Source organism: Dendrobates tinctorius, unplaced genomic scaffold (genome assembly GCF_039654945.1).
Source record: "Dendrobates tinctorius isolate UK_male_01 unplaced genomic scaffold, ASM3965494v1 ptg000035l, whole genome shotgun sequence".
NCBI classification, from domain to species: Eukaryota; Metazoa; Chordata; class Amphibia; order Anura; family Dendrobatidae; genus Dendrobates; species Dendrobates tinctorius.
Window position 1 is genome coordinate 59,231,020 of NW_027361703.1, and position 21,087 is coordinate 59,252,106.

The 21,087-nt window shown below is 43.2% G+C and overlaps 1 protein-coding gene across 2 annotated transcripts in view; it reads left to right on the plus strand.

Annotated features, from left to right (window-relative positions):
* ALG10 (ALG10 alpha-1,2-glucosyltransferase) overlaps nt 1–21,087 on the plus strand; it is a 150,638-nt gene that overhangs the window by 30,380 nt on the left and 99,171 nt on the right. The window contains exons 3-4 of one of the 2 annotated variants that reach the window (XM_073573514.1): nt 13,203–13,394; nt 14,812–17,217. In XM_073573514.1, coding sequence (XP_073429615.1) covers nt 13,203–13,394; nt 14,812–15,858 — 1,239 coding nt within the window. In that variant the 3' untranslated portion in view covers nt 15,859–17,217. Of the gene's footprint in view, nt 1–13,202; nt 13,395–14,811; nt 17,218–21,087 lie in introns of those variants that run through there. The other variant, XM_073573515.1, reaches the window with a different exon arrangement.

A 21,087-nucleotide genomic window follows, 5' to 3' on the forward strand; every position in this document is an offset into this window, starting at 1 on the left:
AGAAAAGATGGCGAACATGACCCAGCGTGCACGGCAACAGTGGTGGTCAGCCACAAAACCAATTTGCAATAAAAAGAGAAAAGAGCCAGCACTGCCAGTGGTCAGAACGCATAACATGAGGTGCATATGCACATATCTTACTGCATTCAAAATGAGACATTTAGCAAAATATTGATCAATATATTGAGACACCCCGCCACGCCAAGGCAATCTCATATGGGGGGTCCTACTCTACATTTTTATTTATTCACTGTGCCATTGCGGCCTCCTAAATGTTTTAAAAGCAAGACCATATCAAATGCAATCCATACCTGAAGCATGACTGCATCACTCCCGTGCAGCCAGATGGAGCAGGTGCAGATGAAGGCCAACCAGGTCTGAACACAGACATCTCAGGTTTGACCTCCACACACTGCCTGACCAGCAAACACAGATGAAGGGCAATGCAGGCTCAGACATGGATGCAAAAATAAATAAAGCCTGGGGCAGGGCGGGGCTGCCGTGAGTGTGCACAGCAGCCTAGATCAATCACAATAAACACAGAAAAGATGGCGAACATGACCATTTTCCTATTTTCAAGATGGAATAAGCACGGGGCCTGCAAGAGACATGCTAGGAGAGGTGAGTATAGCCGAGGGAGCCGTATTCACCTGTCCCTCGTTCCACCGCTGCGCCTCGCTCTGCTGTCTTGCTTCCTCTGGCAGTGACGTTCAGGTCAGAGGGCGCCATGACGTAGTTAGCAGGCGCCCTTTGCCTGCATTATAAGGGGCCACTAATAACTGTGCATCAGTGTAAGGGGCCACTAATAACTGTGCATCATTGTGAGGGGCCGCTCACTGTGCAGCATTATAAGGGTCCACTAATAACTGCATCATTGTGAGGGGCCGCTCACTGTGCAGCATTATAAGGGTCGCTAATAACTGTGCATCATTGTAAGGGGCCGCTCACTGTGCAGCATTATAAGGGTCGCTAATAACTGTGCATCATTGTAAGGGGCCGCTCACTGTGCAGCATTATAAGGGTCGCTAATAACTGCATCATTGTAAGGGGCCGCTCACTGTGCAGCATTATAAGGGTCGCTAATAACTGTGCATCATTGTAAGGGGCCGCTCACTGTGCAGCATTATTAGGGCAGTAGCTTCGGCATTTTCCACCCTAGGCTTATACACGAGTCAATAAGTTTTCCCAGTTTTTTGTGACAAAATTAGGGGGGTCGGCTTATACACGGGTCGGCTTATACATGAATATATACGGTATGCCAACAAGCCTAAACACACATGAAGAGCGACTTGTCACTGCTGTGCTGGCACTTCTGTCTGTGCCCGACGCTTTTTATTAGATGTTTTCTCTGAAATATTAGAGTTTAGGATTAGAACATAGGTAATTGTAATGAAGGAGTCTATTGGTATTTCATGCTAATTGTGGTTAGGGCAGCATGATTTTGCTGACAGGTCTCATTGAAACATCTTCAGTGACATGAACCAAAGGCTTTTCGTAGTATCCTGATTTGTAGAGAATGAGTCCATCTCTTATCTTACTGTAATTATTACTTGTATCTTCATTATAATCTTCATTATATAGCCATTCCTAAGCAATTTGTGTAATGTCAAATACTCTTCTGTTTTTGCATGTCTTGGCTGTTTTGAAAGAAAATGAATGCTGCCACTCATAGTGACATTCACATGTATACTTTTGTGTACATGATTAAAAAAAATCAACATTCAAGACACATAATCAAGTATAGTAAAATAGAAAACTTTCTTAAAGCCCCAATCCAGTGATTTATTAATTATTCCCATCATGTGTCTCACCGGTCGCATTCTTCTATTGATTTTCAGCAGTGCTCTGATCGATTCCTGCACTACATCACTGCAGTTGGGGCCTTTGGAGGTCACTCTTTAAAGTTTCTCAATGCAGGACTGAGACTTGCGTTGTGAGAGTAACCACCACCTCACACATTAATCCGTTAGGTTACAGATGCTGTGCTGAAACCGGGAAAAGACGGCAACTACTGTTACTTCCTTCATAAAGGGGGTTTTACACTAAGCGATATCGCTAGCAATATCGCTAAAACGTCACTGGTTTTGTGACGTTATAGCGATATTGCTAGCGATATCGCTATGTGTGATACTTACCAGCGACCGGCTCCCCCGCTGTCCATCGCTGATCGCGCGAGAATGTCCGGCTCCATTTCTCGTCGGGCGCTTCCTGCTGAGACTTCCTGCTGTGACGACGAGCGACGCTGGAGGCGGGCGGGAGGACGTCTGGATCGCTGTGTGTGAAAGGTGAGTATCGTGCGCTGCGTCGCTGCTGAATCGCTGTGAGGTCTTTCTGTATGAAAGCTCACTAGCGATCATTTAGCGATGCACCAGCGATCCTGACCGGGTGGGATCGCTGGTCGGATCGCTGGTGCATCGCTAAGTGTAAAAGGGCCTTAAGAATTACACACATGACAGGGGCAAATAAAAAAAAAAAAAAAAGTAATTGGATAAAGTTATGTATAGATAAAAAGAAAAATGATAAACTGACACATTAGGTAGGTGAACTCCGCAGGATAAATAACACATATATCAAAAAGATTGCTCAGTTGTCGCCTACATAGTACACTTATTAGTCTGGCCATAAAGTATAAATTCAGCAATGTTAAAGTATACAAAAGAGTATCTTACACCAGAGATACCTACAAAAAAGAAGAAAAAAAGGAAAGAAAAATGGTTAGCGGAAATGCTGCAAGTATAAGTGCACAGTGGTACAGAAATATTTGCCAACGAACACAAGCTGGAGCTGCAGGACCAACCAACTTTCCCAGCAATTGGTGGTTTTCTATATAAAATATGAATTAGCCAATTGCACACTATTACAGGCACTTGTCAGTAAGCTCATTTCCCCCTCCCCAATTGCAGGACCTTCACGAGCATCGGCCTCTCCAAGATGTTTCCCTACACAACACCAGCCTTTCTAGCTTGATGGCTCACTGTCTGATTTCCGTGCGTAGCGACTGATATCACAGTGAGCTATCAGTATAGCTAAAGAGGCTGGTGCTGGGTGGGGAAACAAGCTCAAGAGACTGAGGATCGTTGATGTTTAAATCTTTATTCCATAAATCATTAGTACACGTGAAAATAAAGGACTTTGTAATGTATCTTATATGAGAAATCTGCTTCTTTCTCTGCCACAACTGTATTCATTGAAGACACTTTCCCATTACTGAGAGAGATGGTAGTTGGTGCTGATAAGATTCTGCGAAGACTGGAGGGGGAGGAGCTCCACCTCCCATTGCCTTCCTTTCTACATAGAATCTTATCAGTACCAACTGCCATCTCATGTAACAATCTGAATACAGATTTTATCTCGTAAGGCTAAGTTCACACTTGCGTTTGGGAGCTCTGCGTAGGGCTATGTACTTCTTCCCTTCAGATCCCCATAGATGCGCATGTGTCCTGCGTACCTCTCTTTAACATTGGGTACGCAGAGACATGTGTTGTGTGCGGATACGTCCACGTACGTCGTTTTGACGTGCCCGCTGACCGCACGGGAACGCAACATGTTGGAGTAGCTCCATCTGCCCATTTTGCCCTTTCCCTTATAAGCCTGTTCTCTGGCTAGGTTGGGAACTACGAAAGAGCTGATATTTTTTTGTCTCTCCTTGGGGAACCCTTTCTTTTTGTCTAATGCCTTTTCTAGGATTTCGTACAGCCCAAACATTTTATTGCCTGAGAAAGGAATAGAAAACAGTTTGTTTTTGGACTGTGTGTCCCCTGACCATGTTTTTAACCAGATAGCTCTTCGGGCGGTGTTGGATAAGGAACCATTCCTGGCTGCCAATCTAACAATTCTGCTGATGCTTCAGCCATGAATCTGGTCACTAGCTTCAGGAGGGGAAGGTATTTCAGGATGGTGTCCCTTGGGGGTCTTGCACCTCAAATGTTCCTTCAAGTCGTTGACCCATAAATGCATAGATCAAGCCACCAAGGTTGCCACGATGTTAGCCCGAATTATGGCTGCCGAGGTTTCACAGTTTCTCTTTAAGAGGCCTTCCGGTCCATGGGTTCCTTTAGGTTGGAGGAGTCTTCGAACCGAATTGAGGTCCTTTTCACCAACTTGTCTACTGGAACATTGATCTTAGGGATGTCTTTCCAGGCTCTGATGTCCTCCGGCTCAAAGGGCTGGCGAAGTTTGAAGTCTCTGGGAATAGCCAGTCTCTCTTCCGCATCCTCTCATTCCTCCATGATCATTGAGCGAATGTGGCTGCTGATCTGGAAGACTCTGTTTCTCTGGGACTGTAACTCTCCAAACATCTCATCCTGTATGGGGAGTAGTTTTGGGGTTTCCTCCACCTGCATGGTATTCTTTACTGCACGGAGGAGTTTGTCTGTGTCCTCGGAGGAATAAACATCTTTTTCCTCCCTCTGGTGGGTCAGTAAGTACCTACCCTTCTTCCTCACCTGATTCATCCAACATTGTCTTCTTCAGTGGACACTTCTGTTTCCCTTGGTCTTTTACGGGAACCACTTTAGGATTTGGGCTGTGTGCTGTGAGGTGGTATGTGCCCGGATTAGCCCTGAAATTGAGGCCTGACCTCTTCTATTATTATAGACCTCATGTCCTACAGCAAAAAAGTCTGCTCTTTAATAATTTTTGAGGTGCATGGTTCACATATGTGCTTCTGCCAGGTGTCCAGTAGTTTGATGTTACAGATAGCACATCTTCTACCCTTTCCAGACTTCTTGCTATCCATTTTACAATAGTTGCTGAGGCAAGTGTCCGGTCCCCACCCCCCTAGAATACACAGAGTAGATGCCATGTGTTTTTATGTGTGGAGTAAGGGCTTAGAGTGGGTGTCTTTACAAGTTTACTCACGTGCCCCTGGCTCTGTTCCAAGCCAACCTTAGCTTTTGCAGAATCCTCCTTGTCTAAAAATACAGTAGGGCAGCCTACATACACTTTAGGACCCTATTTATACGATACCGTCAGGGGATTCTGAAACTCGCGTGTCCTCGCCGGATCCTCCTTCCTGCGTTCCACTGTGGAGCGCATGCTGGCCGCATCCCAGAAGTGCTCTGCAGAGATGACGTCGCCGGAAGCACGCGCGCGCAGGAAGACGCCGGAACCAAGAGCCTCCAGGCAGGAGGAAGCGGCTCATAACCCAGGAGAAGCACTCACCAAGGTAGGCTGAGGGACCCCCTGTTGGAGGATGTCGGCCAAAGACTACTTGACAGCGGGAAGGGAGAGGCTGGTCTGCCCCTGTACAGCCATGGATAGGAGCTTCCTCTCATCGTTCCTATCTTCACTGGGACAGGAAAATACTGAGGGGGTGGAGATGGGAGGGTCCTTTTTAACTCCTCGTTGTTTCCTGCCCAGTAAGGATAAGAAAGACATCCTCCATGGTACTGTCAGCATGGATTTGTGGAAATACAATCACTGGTAGGTCTAATTACCGTTTTTTTTTTTTGTAGCGTAATTTTTAATTCCCTTGCTTGGGTGTCCTTGACCACATCCCATCCTGCCTGAACTTCACCCACTTTTGAAATAGTTGTCATAGTTGGCCAGGATTATCATAAAACCGCAAATTAGCAATATTTCTAGAAGTTTTAGATGGCAAAACTGTTTAAAACTGCTTTTATGAATCTAGTCTCTGTTTAGAATCTTGTGTGTTATAGGAATCATTTAATAGCTTGATGTTAACCCAGGTTTCCAATCTATCTGCCGATTAAACGTTAAAGGGAACCGGTCACCTCTAATAATGCCATTTAACTGCAGAAATGGGGTTAATCTGCTTGTAAATAGCGTTCCTTACTGGAACAGCGGCTTTTAGGAGAAAATTAACTTGATTCCTCCCAATAGTTGCAGGCTTTCCGTTATAGAGCCAGTAAGGGCTTTCAGTCACTAATTGCAGCAATGTGAACAGTGCCTGTAAGCATGCCTCGGGAATTGACACCTGGCTCTGAGCATGATTACAGCCACCGCTCAGTTTGTTGCGGTTTTGCCGACCGATTTTGAACATATTCGTTCAACTCTATATGTGAGCGTCCCTACAATTGTGCATGACCCCTTAATTGTTTTCTCATCAGCAGACTTCAAGAGTGCACTGTTTCTCTGCCTCCTAGCTCCATGTTTGCTGGCGGCATGCAGTCTCCTCTTCTACATCAGAGGATTGTAGTGGTACCAAGCTTCATAGCAGTGCTTACAATCCATATTAGAAAGTGCTGTAAGCACTGCGGATATTCGTCCACTACTGCTAGACTGTAGTGATCTATCTAAAGCAGTGCAAAATAGGCGCAGGTGGAATCGCGATCTACCCGCGCCTATTATCTAGATAAATCCCGCTGTCAAGCGCTGACAGCAGGCTTTAACTAGAGCTTCCGGCTGCGCGGCTGGAAATATGCGCATTGTCGACCCCTGTCACGTGATTGGGGGTCAGCGATGCGTTGCGATAACAATCTGAGATTTCCTAGAGACCTCTATGGTTGTTGATGAGGCATTGCTATGAGCACCACCCGGTGGTCGGCGCTCATAGGAATGCTGTAATTCTGCTACATGTAGACGATCTGCTCATCGCCTATATGTAGCAGAGCCGATGAAGTAATGGATGCTTCTAGCCTCCCATGGAGGCTATTGAAGCATGACAATTTAAAAAAAAAAAGTTTTAAAAAATATGAAAAAAAGTTTAAATCACCCCCCTTTCGCCCCATTCAAAATAAAACAATAAAAAAAAATCACAGATACACATATTAGGTATCGCCGCTTTCAGAGTCGCCTGATCTATCAATGAAAAAAGAAAATTAACCCCATCGCTAAACGGCGTAGCGGGGGGAAAAAGAATCGAAACGCCAGAATTACGTTTTTTTGTCGCCGCGACATTGCATTAAAATGCAATAACGGGCAATCAAAAGATCGTATCTTCACTTAAATTATATCCTTAAAAACGTCAGCTCGGCCCGCAAGAAATAAGCCCCCACCCAACCCCAGATCATGAAAAATGGAGACGCTACGGGTATCGGAATATGGCTCAATTTTTTTTTTTTTTTTTTAGCAAACTTTGGAATTTTTTTTCACCAATTAGATAAAAAAGAACCTAGACATATTTTGTGTCTATGAACTCGTAATGACCTGGAGAATCATATTGGTAGGTCACTTTCAGCATTTAGTGAACCTAGCAAAAAAGCCAAACAAAAAAAAAGTGTGGGATTGCACTTTTTTGCAATTTCACCGCACTTGGAATTTTTTTCCCGTTTTCGATTACACAACATGCTAAATCAATGATGTCATTCAAAAGTACAACTCGTCCCGCAAAAAATAAGCCCTCACATGGCCATATTGACAGAAAAATAAAGTTATGGCTCTGGGGAAGAAGGGGAGAGAAAAACGAAAACGTAAAAACGAAAATACCTCTGAGGCTTAAGGAGATAAAAATGAGTTCCTGGTGTAATTATGTAGTCTATTAATGTACATGTAGTAACAAAAATCCATTGATGTCCCTGTTTTAGCAGTGCTCTTGGGTTCTTAAAGCTCCACTTCTGACCTTGTGCTTTACTTTAGTGACATATCATCATTGTGCGTAAATGGGGCAGGCTGACTGGTCAGGTCAATAGTTAAAACAGCATTGGGTTAATTGATGTAAAAGGGGGCTGACCTAGTTACTGAAAAGTGTCAGTGAGTTATATATAACTGCCTGCAACACATTTAAACAGGTATTGTACATGCTTACACCGTACTTCTTAAAGGGAATCTATCACCCCATTTTCGGCCTATAAGCTGCGGCCACCACCATCAGGGGCTTATCTACAGCATTCTGTAATGCTGTAGATAAGCCCCCTATGAAACCTGAAACATAAGAAAAAAGAGATTATACTCACCGGGGGGCGGAGTCGGGTGCGGTGGGTGTCGCAGTCTTGTCCTGCGCCTCCCATCTTCATACGATGACGTCCTCCTCCTTGCTTCTCCCTCGGCTCCTGTGCAGGCGTACTATATCTGCCCTGTTGAGGGCAGAGTAAAGTACTGCAGCTTGTAGGCGCTGGGAAAGGGCAGAGAGATCCGGCACCTGCTCACTGCAGTACTCTGCTCTGCCCTCAACAGGGCAGATAAAGTACGCCTGCGCAGGAGCCGAGGGAGAAGAAAGGAGGAGAACATCATCGTATGAAGATGGGAGCCGCTGGACGGCGACACGCATCGTACCGGACTGAACGCCAGGGTGAGTATAATCTAAGGGTACTGTCACACTTAGCGATGTACCAGCGATCCCGACCAGCGATATGACGCGGTCAGGATCGCTGGTGCATCGCTAAGTGGTCGCTAGTGAGCTGCCACACAAGTAGATCTCACCAGTGACATAGCAGCGGTCGGGGGTCGCTACTTACCTGTCAGACGAGGCGATCCTGACGTCCTCCCGCACGCGTCGCTCGTCGGCGCCACAGGAAGCCCAGCAAGAATCGGCCAACGAGAAACGGTCCAGGACGTTCTCGCGCGATCAGCGATAACCAGCGGGGGAGCGGTCGGAGGTAAGTATCAGACATGGCGATATCGCTATAACGTCACAAAAAACAGTGATGCTATAGCGATATTGCAAGTGATATCGCTTAGTGTGACAGGCCCTTAACACTTTTTTCTTATCTTTCAGGGTACATCGGAGGCTTATCTACAGCATTACAGAATGCTGTAGATAAGCCCCTGATGGCGTTGCTGGCAGCTGATAGGGCTAAAATGGGGTGACAGATTCCCTTTAAGTGCATTATTTTTTTAGGTACCTTTGCACAAAGTCAGGGTTTTTGTAGGATTATAGCTGGGTATGAGGGACCAATCATTCAAATAGGTGATAATGACCATTATTACTGAAACTACTGCATCGAAGGCTTAAGGTCATCCACAACCTCAATTTTGTAGCAGTTTCATGTTGCAGGTCCAGCACCTCCACAAGATGTTTGTTTATACTGCATAAACAGGATCTCTCAAGAGGCAAAGATTTCAAAGCATATAGGGATTTCAAGATGTGCTCTACAAGCTCTTTTGAAGAAGTGCCAAGAAATGGGCAACGTTCAGGACTGTATAGGCAGTGCTCACCAAAGAAACTTAGGGTAGCAGATGAGAAACCCTATGCTTAACTTAGAGACTGGGAAAAGCCCAGGAGTGCCTCAGCTCAGAACTGTCAGCAACCAGTGGAAGCAAGCTACACACACCTACTGTTCTGAGAGGCCTGGCTAGAAGTGGTCTTCATGGAAGAATTGCAGCCAAAAAAAAAACATACCTTCTATATGGAAACAAGACAAAGCGATTAAGCTGTGCATGAAAATAAAGTAACTGCAGTGCAGATAGTGGCAGTAGGAGCAGAGTCAAAATGTGAAATTAACTGTAACAGAAGGAAGTTTGTTCACCAACGAGGCATCATGGAGGTTCGTTGCTTATATACAGCACCAAACATGCAAACTGAGTTCTCAGGATAAATAGTGTCTTGAATGCTGAGAAATACAGGCACACTTGATCATCATATAATACCATCAGTGGGGCTTCTGATTGGCTCCAAATTTACTTTGTAGCAGGACAGACCTAAAAAATATAGCCAATAATAATAATAATAATAATAATTTTTATTTATATAGCGCCAACATATTCCGCAGCACTTTACAATTAAGCGGGGACATGTACAGACAATAAATTCAATACAAGTTAAGACAATTCAAACAATGACATTAGGAGTGAGGTCCCTGCTCGCAAGCTTACAATCTACAAGGAAATGGGGGGACACAGTAGGTGAGAAATGCTTGTTAATTCAGGTCTGGCAATTATAATAGGGATTTTCATATAAAGCTGCATGATCCGGTCATCAGCCCGTGTGTTTAAGCGCAATAGACAAGTATCAAGTGCAGTTATCATGTGCATGAAGGGTGTGGAGACAGATGAATAGTAGGGTGCAGATTCAGAATAATATTTGGAAGGAGGGAACAGGGCAAAGTTAGCTTGCTGAGTAGTTGATGTGATAGGCTTCTTTGAAGAGATGGGTTTTCAAAGCGCGCTTGAATAGGTCAGGGCTAGGTATCAGTCTGATCGTCTGGGGAAGTGCATTCCAGAGAGCTGGAGCAGCACGAGAGAAGTCTTGGAGACGGAGGTGCGAGGTTCGGATTACGGGGGATGTTAGTCTTAGGTCATTTGTAGAACGGAGGGCACGTGTAGGGCGATAGACAGAGATGAGAGAGGAGATATAAGGCGGTGCAAAACAGTGGAGAGCTTTGTGGGTGAGAGAGATGAGTTTATACTGGACCCTGTAGCGAATAGGTAGCCAGTGTAATGACTGGCACAAGATGGAGGCATCGGTGAAGCGGCTGGACAGAAATATGACCCTGGCTGCCGCATTCAAGATGGATTGGAGAGGAGAAAGTTTGGTAAGAGGGAGACCGATCAGAAGAGAGTTGCAGTAGTCCAGACGAGAATGAATAAGAGCGACAGTAAGAGTCTTAGCAGTTTCAAAGGTGAGAAAAGGTCGGATTCTGGAGATGTTTTTAAGATGCAGGTGACAAGAGCGACTGAGTGATCGGATGTACGGAGTAAAGGAAAGTTCAGTGTCGAATATGACCCCAAGACAGCGGGCATGCTGCTTGGGAGTTATGGTTGAACCCTCCAGGGTTATTTCGATGTTAGGTAGAGTGAGGTTAGTAGAGGGGAGAAACACAAGAAGTTCAGTTTTAGAGAGATTTAGTTTCAGATAGAGGGAGGACATGATGCTAGAGACAGCAGACAGACAATCCTTGGTATTTTGAATTAGGGTAGGGGTGATGTCAGGGGAAGAAGTGTATAATTGGGTGTCATCAGCATAGAGATGATACTGGAACCCAAATCTGCTGATTGTTTGTCCAATAGGGGCAGTGTATAAAGAGAAGAGGAGGGGGCCTAGGACTGAGCCCTGCGGGACCCCGATAGTAAGGGGACGAGAAGAGGAAGAGGAGCCGGAAAAAGATACAGTGAAGGAGCGGTCAGAGAGGTAGGAGGAGAACCAGGAGAGGGCTGTGTCCTTGAGGCCTATAGAGCGGAGCATAGTGAGGAGGAGCTGGTGATCCACAGTGTCAAATGCGGCAGAGAGATCCAGGAGAATCAGCAGGGAGCAATGACCTTTCGATTTAGCTGTTATTAAATCATTAGAGACTTTAGTGAGGGCAGTTTCAGTAGAGTGTAAAGAGCGGAAACCAGATTGTAAGGGGTCGAGAAGAGAGTTATCCGAGAGATAGCGGATTAGACGGGAGTGGACCAGGCGTTCCAGGAGTTTAGAGATGAAGGGAAGCCAATGTCATTAAAGGAACCCTGTCATCACAGAATGAATGTTCATAACGCGTATAGGCGTTCGGTGCACCATGGTGTGGCCAGACAGGTCAGTGTACCTTCCCACTTGGTTGTTTTCCATCTATCTGTCTTTCGCTGTCTCTTTAAAGCCAGTGTTGCCAGTCAGAGGGAGAGGAGATCGAGGGAAAACAAGTAAGTAGGAAGGTACATTGAACCAAGCACCTTTACTTAGTTTCAACAGTCATTCTGTACTGAGATTCCCTTAAGAACTATCTTTGGTGTAGAGCAGAACAAGGAGTACTGAAAGTGATGACACAGCCCTCACACAGCTCTGATTTCAAAATCATGTAGTCTATTTGGGATTATACGAGGAGACAGAAGATTTTGCACAAGTCTATATTCACATATCTGTGGTTAGTTCTCCAAGATGTTTGGAACACACTCCTTGCCAAGTTCCTTCAAAAACCTTTCCTGAGTGTTCCCTGAAGAACTGATGTGGTTTTGGCTCAGGGTGGTCATACCCAATATTGATTTGCTTTCGATTTCTTAGATTTAGATTTGACACTCCTACTTTTGAAAGCATTCTTGCTTTGCAGCATTTATCAGACCTGCATAAAATTCTTGCACAGTACTGTATATATTGATATATTAAGACAGCTATCATATTGTGTGTTTACTCACCATAAATATTTATAAAACAGAAGTAGCTGTCAGTTAATAGGTAGTGAACCATTATGACAAGAGACTGGCCAGTGTACTGCGGCCACAGACCGTAGAATGAAGATGTCTTAGGCTGGTTTCACATTTGCGTTAAAACAACGCTGCGCCCTGCGTCGTTAAGCCCCGCCCCGAGCCGGCTCCCTGCCCGCCCCATCCGGGATCACCGCCTACTTTCGCATTTGCACGCATGCGATCGGCGCACCCTATCTTTAGCATAGGGTGCGCAGATCATGCGCTGCCAGTGTGAAAGTAGCGTGCTGCGCACCTTTGACGGTGCGCCGTGCGCGCCGAAATGCAGCATGTTGCATTTCGGCGCGCACGGCGCACCGTCAAAAGTGCGCAGCACGCTACTTTCACACTGGCAGCGCATGATCTGCGCACCCTATGCTAAAGATAGGGTGCGCCGATCGCATGCGTGTAAATGCGAAAGTAGGCGGTGATCCCGGATGGGGCGGGCAGGGAGCCGGCTCGGGGCGGGGCTTAACGACGCAGGGCGCAGCGTTATTTTAACGCAAATGTGAAACCAGCCTTACACTGTTATGATAAAAACCATAGATTAAGGCTTATTCTCCAGCACCCGCGCCCACATGGTTACTGTTTTATACACTGACTAGTAACTGCGTGCCTCTGACTTAATCATTTCAGACACATTAATGCGGACAACTTCTTTTTGTGGATTTGTGTAAAGCTTTCCCCTGTGAAATGAATATTTATGAATATAGAGGCACAAGTTGGGGTTATTTCCTGCGTACACATGGGTGCTACTGCCAGGTCTGTGTAGAATGTTATTTTAAAGCTTTTGCCATTTTACGCTCTAGAGATCTATCAAATATAATGTGATCAGGAAGTAAAGGCCTTCCTGGGGAAAGAAGATGAACACTGTGTGACACAGGAGCACTTTAAGTGTCATTTGTGCTGCTGGAGACACAAGTTTACTTTGTCATTGTCTTTCCATCCCTGCAGTTTCGGGTTACTTTTTTTTTTTTCTTTTGTAATTATAGTGTAAAGTCTCTTATACAGTGACATCCTGGTAATCCAGTATATCACTCTCTAGTTATTTTGTGTTCCCAAAAAGTCTCTGGGCAGTAAGTTTATGCACGGATGAATCCGTTTGACATTGGTCTTTTTTGACATTTTTATTTTATTATGTTTACAAGAAGAAAACACACTTATGTTTTCTAATTAAAGCTGTTTTCTTTTTTTTTTCTTGCTCCCAGTGGGATCCAATGATCACGACCCTGCCTGGCCTGTATTTGACATCTGTCGGCATAGTGAAGCCTGCTGCCTGGCTCTTCGGATGGAGCGGGAGTGTTGTTTGCTCATCTGGAATGCTGCGGTTTATTAACCTCCTTTTTAGTCTTGGCAATCTGTACATGTTCTATTTAATTCTATGCAGGATCCACACAAAGGTATCTATGAACAGACTGTGGGCAGTGCCTCCAACTTTAATTTGTCATATTTCCATGCACATGTAAGCTGCCGATGTAGCTACTATATTTAGTAATCATATAGGATCTTTATTCGTCTAATACTTTGACATGAGTTGTCTTTTAAAGGGATTCTGTCCACACAGAATGACTGTTGAAACCAAGTACAGGCGCTCGGTGCATCTTGACGCAGCCAAATATTTACATACACCTTCTCACCTGCTTGTTTTCACTTTACATCTACCCCATCCTCTTCTGTGGTTTCATAGAGCCAGATCAGGCCAGAAATGGAGGGAAACCACTTAAACGATTGGCTGCGCTAAGGAGCACTGATCCCCTATACTTTGAACAGTCATTCTGTGCTGACAGTCCCTGAAAAGCCAGAACTTGGAGGGAAATGTTATTTTCTGTTTCAATTATTGAGAACTTGTGTAAACATAAAATAGAACATGGCCTTTGCCCTCCATCCTCCCATTTTCTTGATGGTTCTCTCCTAGGCATTAAAGCATTGTGATGGTTCTTTTTTAACTATTAAGGACCAAGAAATTTTTCGGTTTTGTGCTTCTGAGTCCTAACTAACCCCCACCCCCATTTTTTAAAATTTTATTTTCATGGAGTCATGCGCTCGATGGGGTGTTTTTTATTATTATAATACAAAGAAAAGTAGCTAATTGGCACGGAGTGGCTACCTAACTGCCTGTTGTGCCCAGTGCTGTTCTTTGCCGGCACAGAACGGTCAGACTGCTGCCTCTGCTGACAGTGCAAAAGAGCAGGGCAGAAAATCTATGGGCAGGGCATGACTGCTGACTTCATGCTGATTGACACTATTCCTCTAGTTGGACAGTAGGGAATAGGATGTCAATCAGAAGACCCAGATGTCCCTTTAAACACCAGTGTCTGAGATTTGACAATGGAGCTCATATGGTTAACAGTAGTGCTGAAATATAATTGAAGAGCTTGAAATATGTACATTCTTATTAGTACATAGTAATTAAATAGAAAATATTACCTTACTGTAAGTATCCCCCCACCCCCCTTCATATTCTATAACATGCTTTGGCAAAATTCACTTTAATGGGGTTCTGTTCTCAGAACAAAGGCCTGTAGTCACTCAGTCTTACTGTAGACTGCCGAATCATGTATACGATGCACATTCTATCACAATTTTCCATGTGGGTAGGCGGTCATGTGACCATACCCACAACTAGACTCCGGCACATTTCTCTTCTCTTTGAGGGAAGCTGGGTGAAAGTGATTGGCATATGACTGCCCACTTGCAAAAGAAATTCAGGGGAATTGTAGTTTTGACAGTTGAAATCACATTGTGACTTCTGACTCTTCATCTAAGACCAGACAGCCCCTTTATTGTAAGGAAATCTGATACGTGTTTCTCCTACAGGTTTCTGCCTCGCGAAGAATCTTGTGCACCCTGACGTTATATCTGTTTCCCACTCTATATTTTTTTACATTTCTCTATTATACAGACCCTGGGTCAACATTTTTTGTCCTTTTTACCTATATAATGTGCTTATATGGAAATCACAAAAGTGCAGCTCTTCTTGGGTTTTGCGCCTTGTGCTTTCGTCAGACAAACATTATATGGATAGCCTTTTGTGCTGGAAACATTATTGCTGAAAAGGTGATGGAAGCATGGAGAACACAGCTGAAAAAGAACGACGAGAAGCCATCCTCTAAGAAATCCTCACTAGAGACTGTAGAAGCTTTAAAGTTTCTCCTCCACTATTTGCGGAGCCCCCGAAACGTCTTGACTTTGGCCCTGTTAACATGGCCTTACGTTCTCCTTGTGCTGTGTTTTCTTGGGTTTATGGTAGTTAATGGAGGGATTGTGGTGGGAGACAGAAGTAATCACGAAGCATGTCTCCATTTTCCCCAGTTATTTTATTTCTTTGCTTTCACTCTGGTCTTCTCATTTCCAATTTTTACCTCCATACACAAAATAACAGAGTTTGTTAAATCCGTTTGCAGACATCCTCTCCTGTATGGAAGCCTGGCTTGCATATCAGTGTTCCTGATTTGGAGATTTACGTACGTTCACCAGTATTTGCTTGCTGATAATCGCCACTACCCTTTCTATGTCTGGAAGAACATATTCCAGAGGCATGAGGTGGTAAAATATGCACTTGTCCCGGGATATCTTTTTGCAGGTTGGAGCTTTATGGATGCTCTGAAGAACAAGTCTGCTTTGTGGCTCCTAATGTTTTTTGTTTGCGTGTTATTTGCCACCGTTCCTCAGAAATTAATGGAATTCCGATACTTTATTCTGCCGTACCTCCTCTTCAGACTGAATACATCAATTCCATCCACAAGGAAGCTTCTGCTGGAGCTTGCACTATATGTCATTGTCAACATAGTCACGTTTTACTTGTTCTTGAATAAAACCTTTCACTGGCCAGATAGTGAAGAAACACAGCGCTTTATGTGGTGAAGATCAATCACAAATATTTAGTAAGCTCTCCTCCTACAACCCCCCCTCATTCTGGCAACTTGTGCAGGTCCCAGTGAAGAGACCTAAACCCATCTGTTATCGCCTATTCAGTGGATAAGTGACAATTTATCTAGATCGGATTGTTCCTTAGAAGGGAGTCTGAAATCCAAATCAGAGCAAGCGCAGGTCCTTGAAGGGAACCTTTCGGGAAGAGCCCTTACGTTTTTAGATTGAAAATCCTCTGGATAGTTTTGGGGGAGATCGTTTTTACATTTATATGCAAATACAGAAATTTGAACATTGTAGGCAGGGCTACTGTGTTCTAGCACACTTTCTCTCAGGTTTGCCCACAATGCTCTAAGATGCCCTAGATACATATGAGCATAAAAAAGTTCTCAACCTATCCAGCAGACTTATGCTAAAGGTATAGCTCCTCTAAGTGCAAGGACCACCTCAAGAACCCATGCTACTCTGATCTGGATTTCGGAGCTGAAAGACTTCCTTTGGAATATGACTTTTTGGATTGGTAGTTAATTTACTACTACTACGGTATGTCAGATTTAAAGTGTAGGTTCAATTTGCCAGATATGGGAGGTATTTGGGGTTGAATGGCTTGTGACCACTACAAATAATATGGTTCATTCAGGAGTTATTTCATATTTTCATTTTTTCATTCAAGTGATCACTTAGGAGGCCTGTCTCAATGATATGCACTATTTGCAGCATAATCTGCGACTTCTCCAAAGTGGAGGTCCACTATTGGCAATTATTACCTATGCACTTCATTCAGGTATTCTCTAATACGTATGGAGTTTATTTAATTAAAAGACGATTATTCAATTCCCTTATCCCAAATCTGCCTTTCCTTGGGCGGTGTGAACGATCAGTGTTTGTCTATTATAGCTTAATTTAGTATTCTTCACGGTCGCCACAATGATGAGGTTCACAGCTCCTCTAGCACCTCTGACTACTCAAAATAATTTACTAGATGGATCAATAAAATCCCCGAGGCTGTGTTCTCATCACGCTTATTCTGGGAAATGTTCAGGATATACAATGGCGTACATCTTACATTGAACTTGAACATAATTTAGAATTCAGATAATGTGTTTGCCCGTACATGGAAATGATTTAGCAAAAATTAAATGACCCTTTTGACTTTTTTTTTTTAAATAGATTTTTTTTTTCCTTTGTTCAAGTTTTAGGTGGAACACTAGGTGGCAGACTTTCCATGCGGATATAGGCTTTAGTTTTAGACTGTAAACATTCCTCAGCGCCTGGTGTAAAGGAATACAATGTTTGGTGAACTATTACTATGTAAACATATATTTTTCTATCAATAAAATGTTTGCTACGGGAGGCATGTTTTTTTATTTAAGTTTTCATTTTAGAAGTCAAGATGACTATTTTAAAATCTAGGCTTTCTTTAACCTCCTTATACCGCTGTTGTTGTAGTGGGAGAATGGCCTGCAAGCCCATTGTTCTGCTTGTTTGCCTGTTTCAGATCTGCAATAATGTATAAATGACATTTGATGGAAATGTTTAATTTTGCAAAACACATAGGCAAAGGAGACTTAGATGTCAGGTTGCCATCCCGGTGACTGCTTGGACGCGCGAAGGAAGTAATTGCATCCGTAATAGTCTGGATGTGGCTGAGCACAACCTTCACTGACATCCCTGATGCTGTGTTTGGAGCAAGTATTCGTCAAGCTGCGAGATTGAATCCTCTTATTCTAAAGGGCAGCGAGATGTAAAAGTGAGTGAAATGTTGTCTAGGCTTGGGAGATGCGCAGACAAGTGTACTGGGAGAAATGTCAGATTTGTTGTGTCACTTAACACTTTTCTTTATATAGGAATCGAGCCGTCATAACATGTATAATCCTGCTAATCGACCTCATAACAGGGTTTAAACGTTCTTTGCTCTATGTAACACGCTTTACAGTCTGTGTATTTCTAAAAGACTGTTTGAACTTTCTATACCTTGCAAATTTAATATTCTCCTGTGTTAAAGAAACAAACACAAAAAACTGCTCTCATGAGACTCTCTAGTCACTGCTAATGTGGTGCCAATCTTTAAAAAGGCTCCAGGTCTTTGATGGGTAATTTCCAGGCCTATAATTGTGGGGAAAAAAGTTTTTGAGGGAATTGTATACAGGAGTATGTGATGGCAGTCACTTACCGGTATGGTATTTTCTAACACTGTTACGAAGAACAGAAGTTCTTTGTGGGTGAGCCTGTATGTGTATACTCTTCTGATTAGTGGTCCTGTTATTTGTGTGCAATTTTTTGTATTAGCTTTACATTTTTAATAAGACTATTTGTGAAAGTGACACGATATTTTATTATATTTTATTTATTCAGTTCTGATGCCTTTTATCTGTACCCTGAACTTACAGTACCTGCTTATACTTGCTCTGGTTGGTCATCTAGATAAATGTTTTCTTCCCATGTTCTTTTTTACAGAATGTTATATCTTGGGGTAATTATTACATTTCTTTTCCCCTCATAGGCTCACACACCTCCCTTATCTGTATGTTGCCATGTTGGTTATTTCCCCATTCCTTGTTTTTAGTCACATTTCATAATAAAGATTTTATATTCTTGCTATTTACAATTATCCTGGAACTTTTTCCTTCCTTAATTTTTGTGCAGTTAATACATTTTCCCTACCTGGGGTTACAATTCCGCAAGTTGGAAAACTAGCCTGATAAGTATTTATGAAGAGGTGAATATAAACCTGGACAGAGGGGAAGCAGTAGATATAGTGTTTCTGGCCTTTACAAAAGCATTTGAGACTTTCCCACATAGATGCCTAGTGGGTATTACTGTCCATTGGGCCTTACGAAGGTGACAACTGGCTGGGGCGGTGAAGGGGTTAAGAGAATTAAATTGATTTAGTCTCGAGAAGTGACACCTAAAGTGCGGACATTGTTGGAAAATAACTGGTGGAGAAAAGTTAGTTTATGAACCCATGTTTTTTTTCATTTTTTTCAAGCACTAGATTTATAACCTTCAATGCTATTTGTTGTGTGTAAAGCATCTAGCTGTAATTGCTGCAAAAAGAGGCTCTGCAATGTACTGACTTTAGGGGGGTAAATAGTTATGCACATTGAAGTTTCCAGTTACGTTGTCCTATTTTGTTTGCTTCACAATAAAAAGAAAACCAAGTGTTCACATTTGTAGGCATTTACTTTACTTTACTTGAAATGATTTAAACCCTCAAAACAGTGAATTCCAGGTTGGGAGGCAGCAAAACATGAAAAATGCCAATAGGTGGGGGAAGGTGTGAATACTTTGGCAAGCCACTATAGTTTTGTGTCATAAGCAAAGACTGATACTTTACTCTCAATCCCATCCACAAGGTCATTTAATAAAGAGAATAAAAAGAACTGGTCCTAAAATTGACCTTGTATCCCCTTTTGCTGACTTTATCACATTTAGAAGAAAAGGCTGAAAAGAAGCGCTTCTGGTGAGGGAAGGGGAAGGAAAAACCAACAAAACACACTAAATAGATATCTTGAATGTGTACAACTTTGTTGCAGCACAATTAGCCTGCAGGTACCAGGCCCCGACATCCCAATCAGGTGCCGTATGATAGAACATCTGGAAAAAAAAAAAAGGTGCCAGCCGAAGAGCCCTGTAGGTCCACACTGGGAGATGGAGTTGAATGATTGAATCTCCCACTTCATAGGGAGGATAAGGATTCCTACACCACGCCACCCCCACACCCTTCCAGGTAAGCCTCTCCTCCTTGCACATAGTTCATTGCAGTGGAAGTTAAGCCATATATGAGAGTGATTGCCAATCCAGAAAGAGACTCGCAGAATTAATTTCATAGTCTCCTGATGAAGGGGAAACTGGTAGATTTGACTTTGTTATTGATTGTAAAATGCCTGTAGTTTTTCCTGAACAAGTGATATACTTCGAAACGCGTTGAAAAAAATCACCACCTTACTGTACCATACTGGAATATACGTCTCCATTATGTCGGCAGCGCGTAATATTGTCCACTAACTCCCTCTACAGTCTGATGGTCACTTGCTGACCCATGAATCTGCTGCAACTGAATTTCTATATTATGTGCGTCTTTAACAGATTGAACAGGTGAGTTTAATCTGAGTGCTAAATAACTATTTCTCGGATAAGACCCTATTTGCACTGATCTCTCCTACAGTTTCTGGATTATTGACTTGTAAAAGTCATTTTATCTATTAAATTAAATGTGCTCTTGCTATATTGGAAATCGCTCCCATATATGGTTTCTTGCCCTACATTGTTCTATGTTCAAGGGCGAACGGGTGGTGGGGAGGTGAAGATTCCTATGAGGTAAGTGGAGCTTCATTCGTCAACTCCCCATGTGGACCTACTGTGCTCTTCACCTGGAACTTTTTTTTTTTTTTTTTTAAACCATCTGTGTATAGTATTCCCTAGTCCCTGCTTCTAAGTCCAGAGTGATACTAACGTAGAGCATCAGATGCAATGTGCAAAAGACCATCGGCTCCTGCTCTGCTGCAAACAGGAGCCAAGTATTGTTCTACTGTGTTCCGATCTTCTCGCATAACCGAATCGGAGCACAGCTGCGGAAGAGACAGAGAAAGTAATTTCTCAATTTCCTCTGTTGCCTGTGTCGGCGGGAATCGCACTGCACTTGCGTGATATTGGAGTGCAGTGCAATGTTTCACTTTCCCTCTTAAACTTGTATGGGAGCGAGTGAGCCGAGTCTTGCTGCCAAGATTGTTCTCATGACGAATCGGCATGAGAAACTGGCAGATCTGAGCTGCCCCATAGTATAGCACTCGGCCCAGTCTTAAGTGATGTTTTATCGCATAGCTCTCAACCGTGTTATACGGTGTGTGACTCCGGAGTAAAGGTTTAGTACAAGCCTTGTGTGTCGTAAAGTATCTATTGCCTTTGCAAAGTTCAGATATATCACATCAGCTGCATGACCAATGTCCAGATTTGCACTTACTGATCACTATTATTGAGCACAGCTCTCTGAAAAGTAAGATTTTAATCAATGTCTCACTAAACACTAGCAATTTCCAAGTTGTTTATAAAACAGAGTTTCATCGAACATTTCTTTAAGCCATAACATGAAAGTAAGGTTAATAATTATAATGTTCATTACACAATTACTCCAATTTAGTTGATGCAAAAATGTATTCACGCCACATCAAACCTACTGTATCTATTATTTTGAATGGCATCAATGATTTTAACTCCTTAACG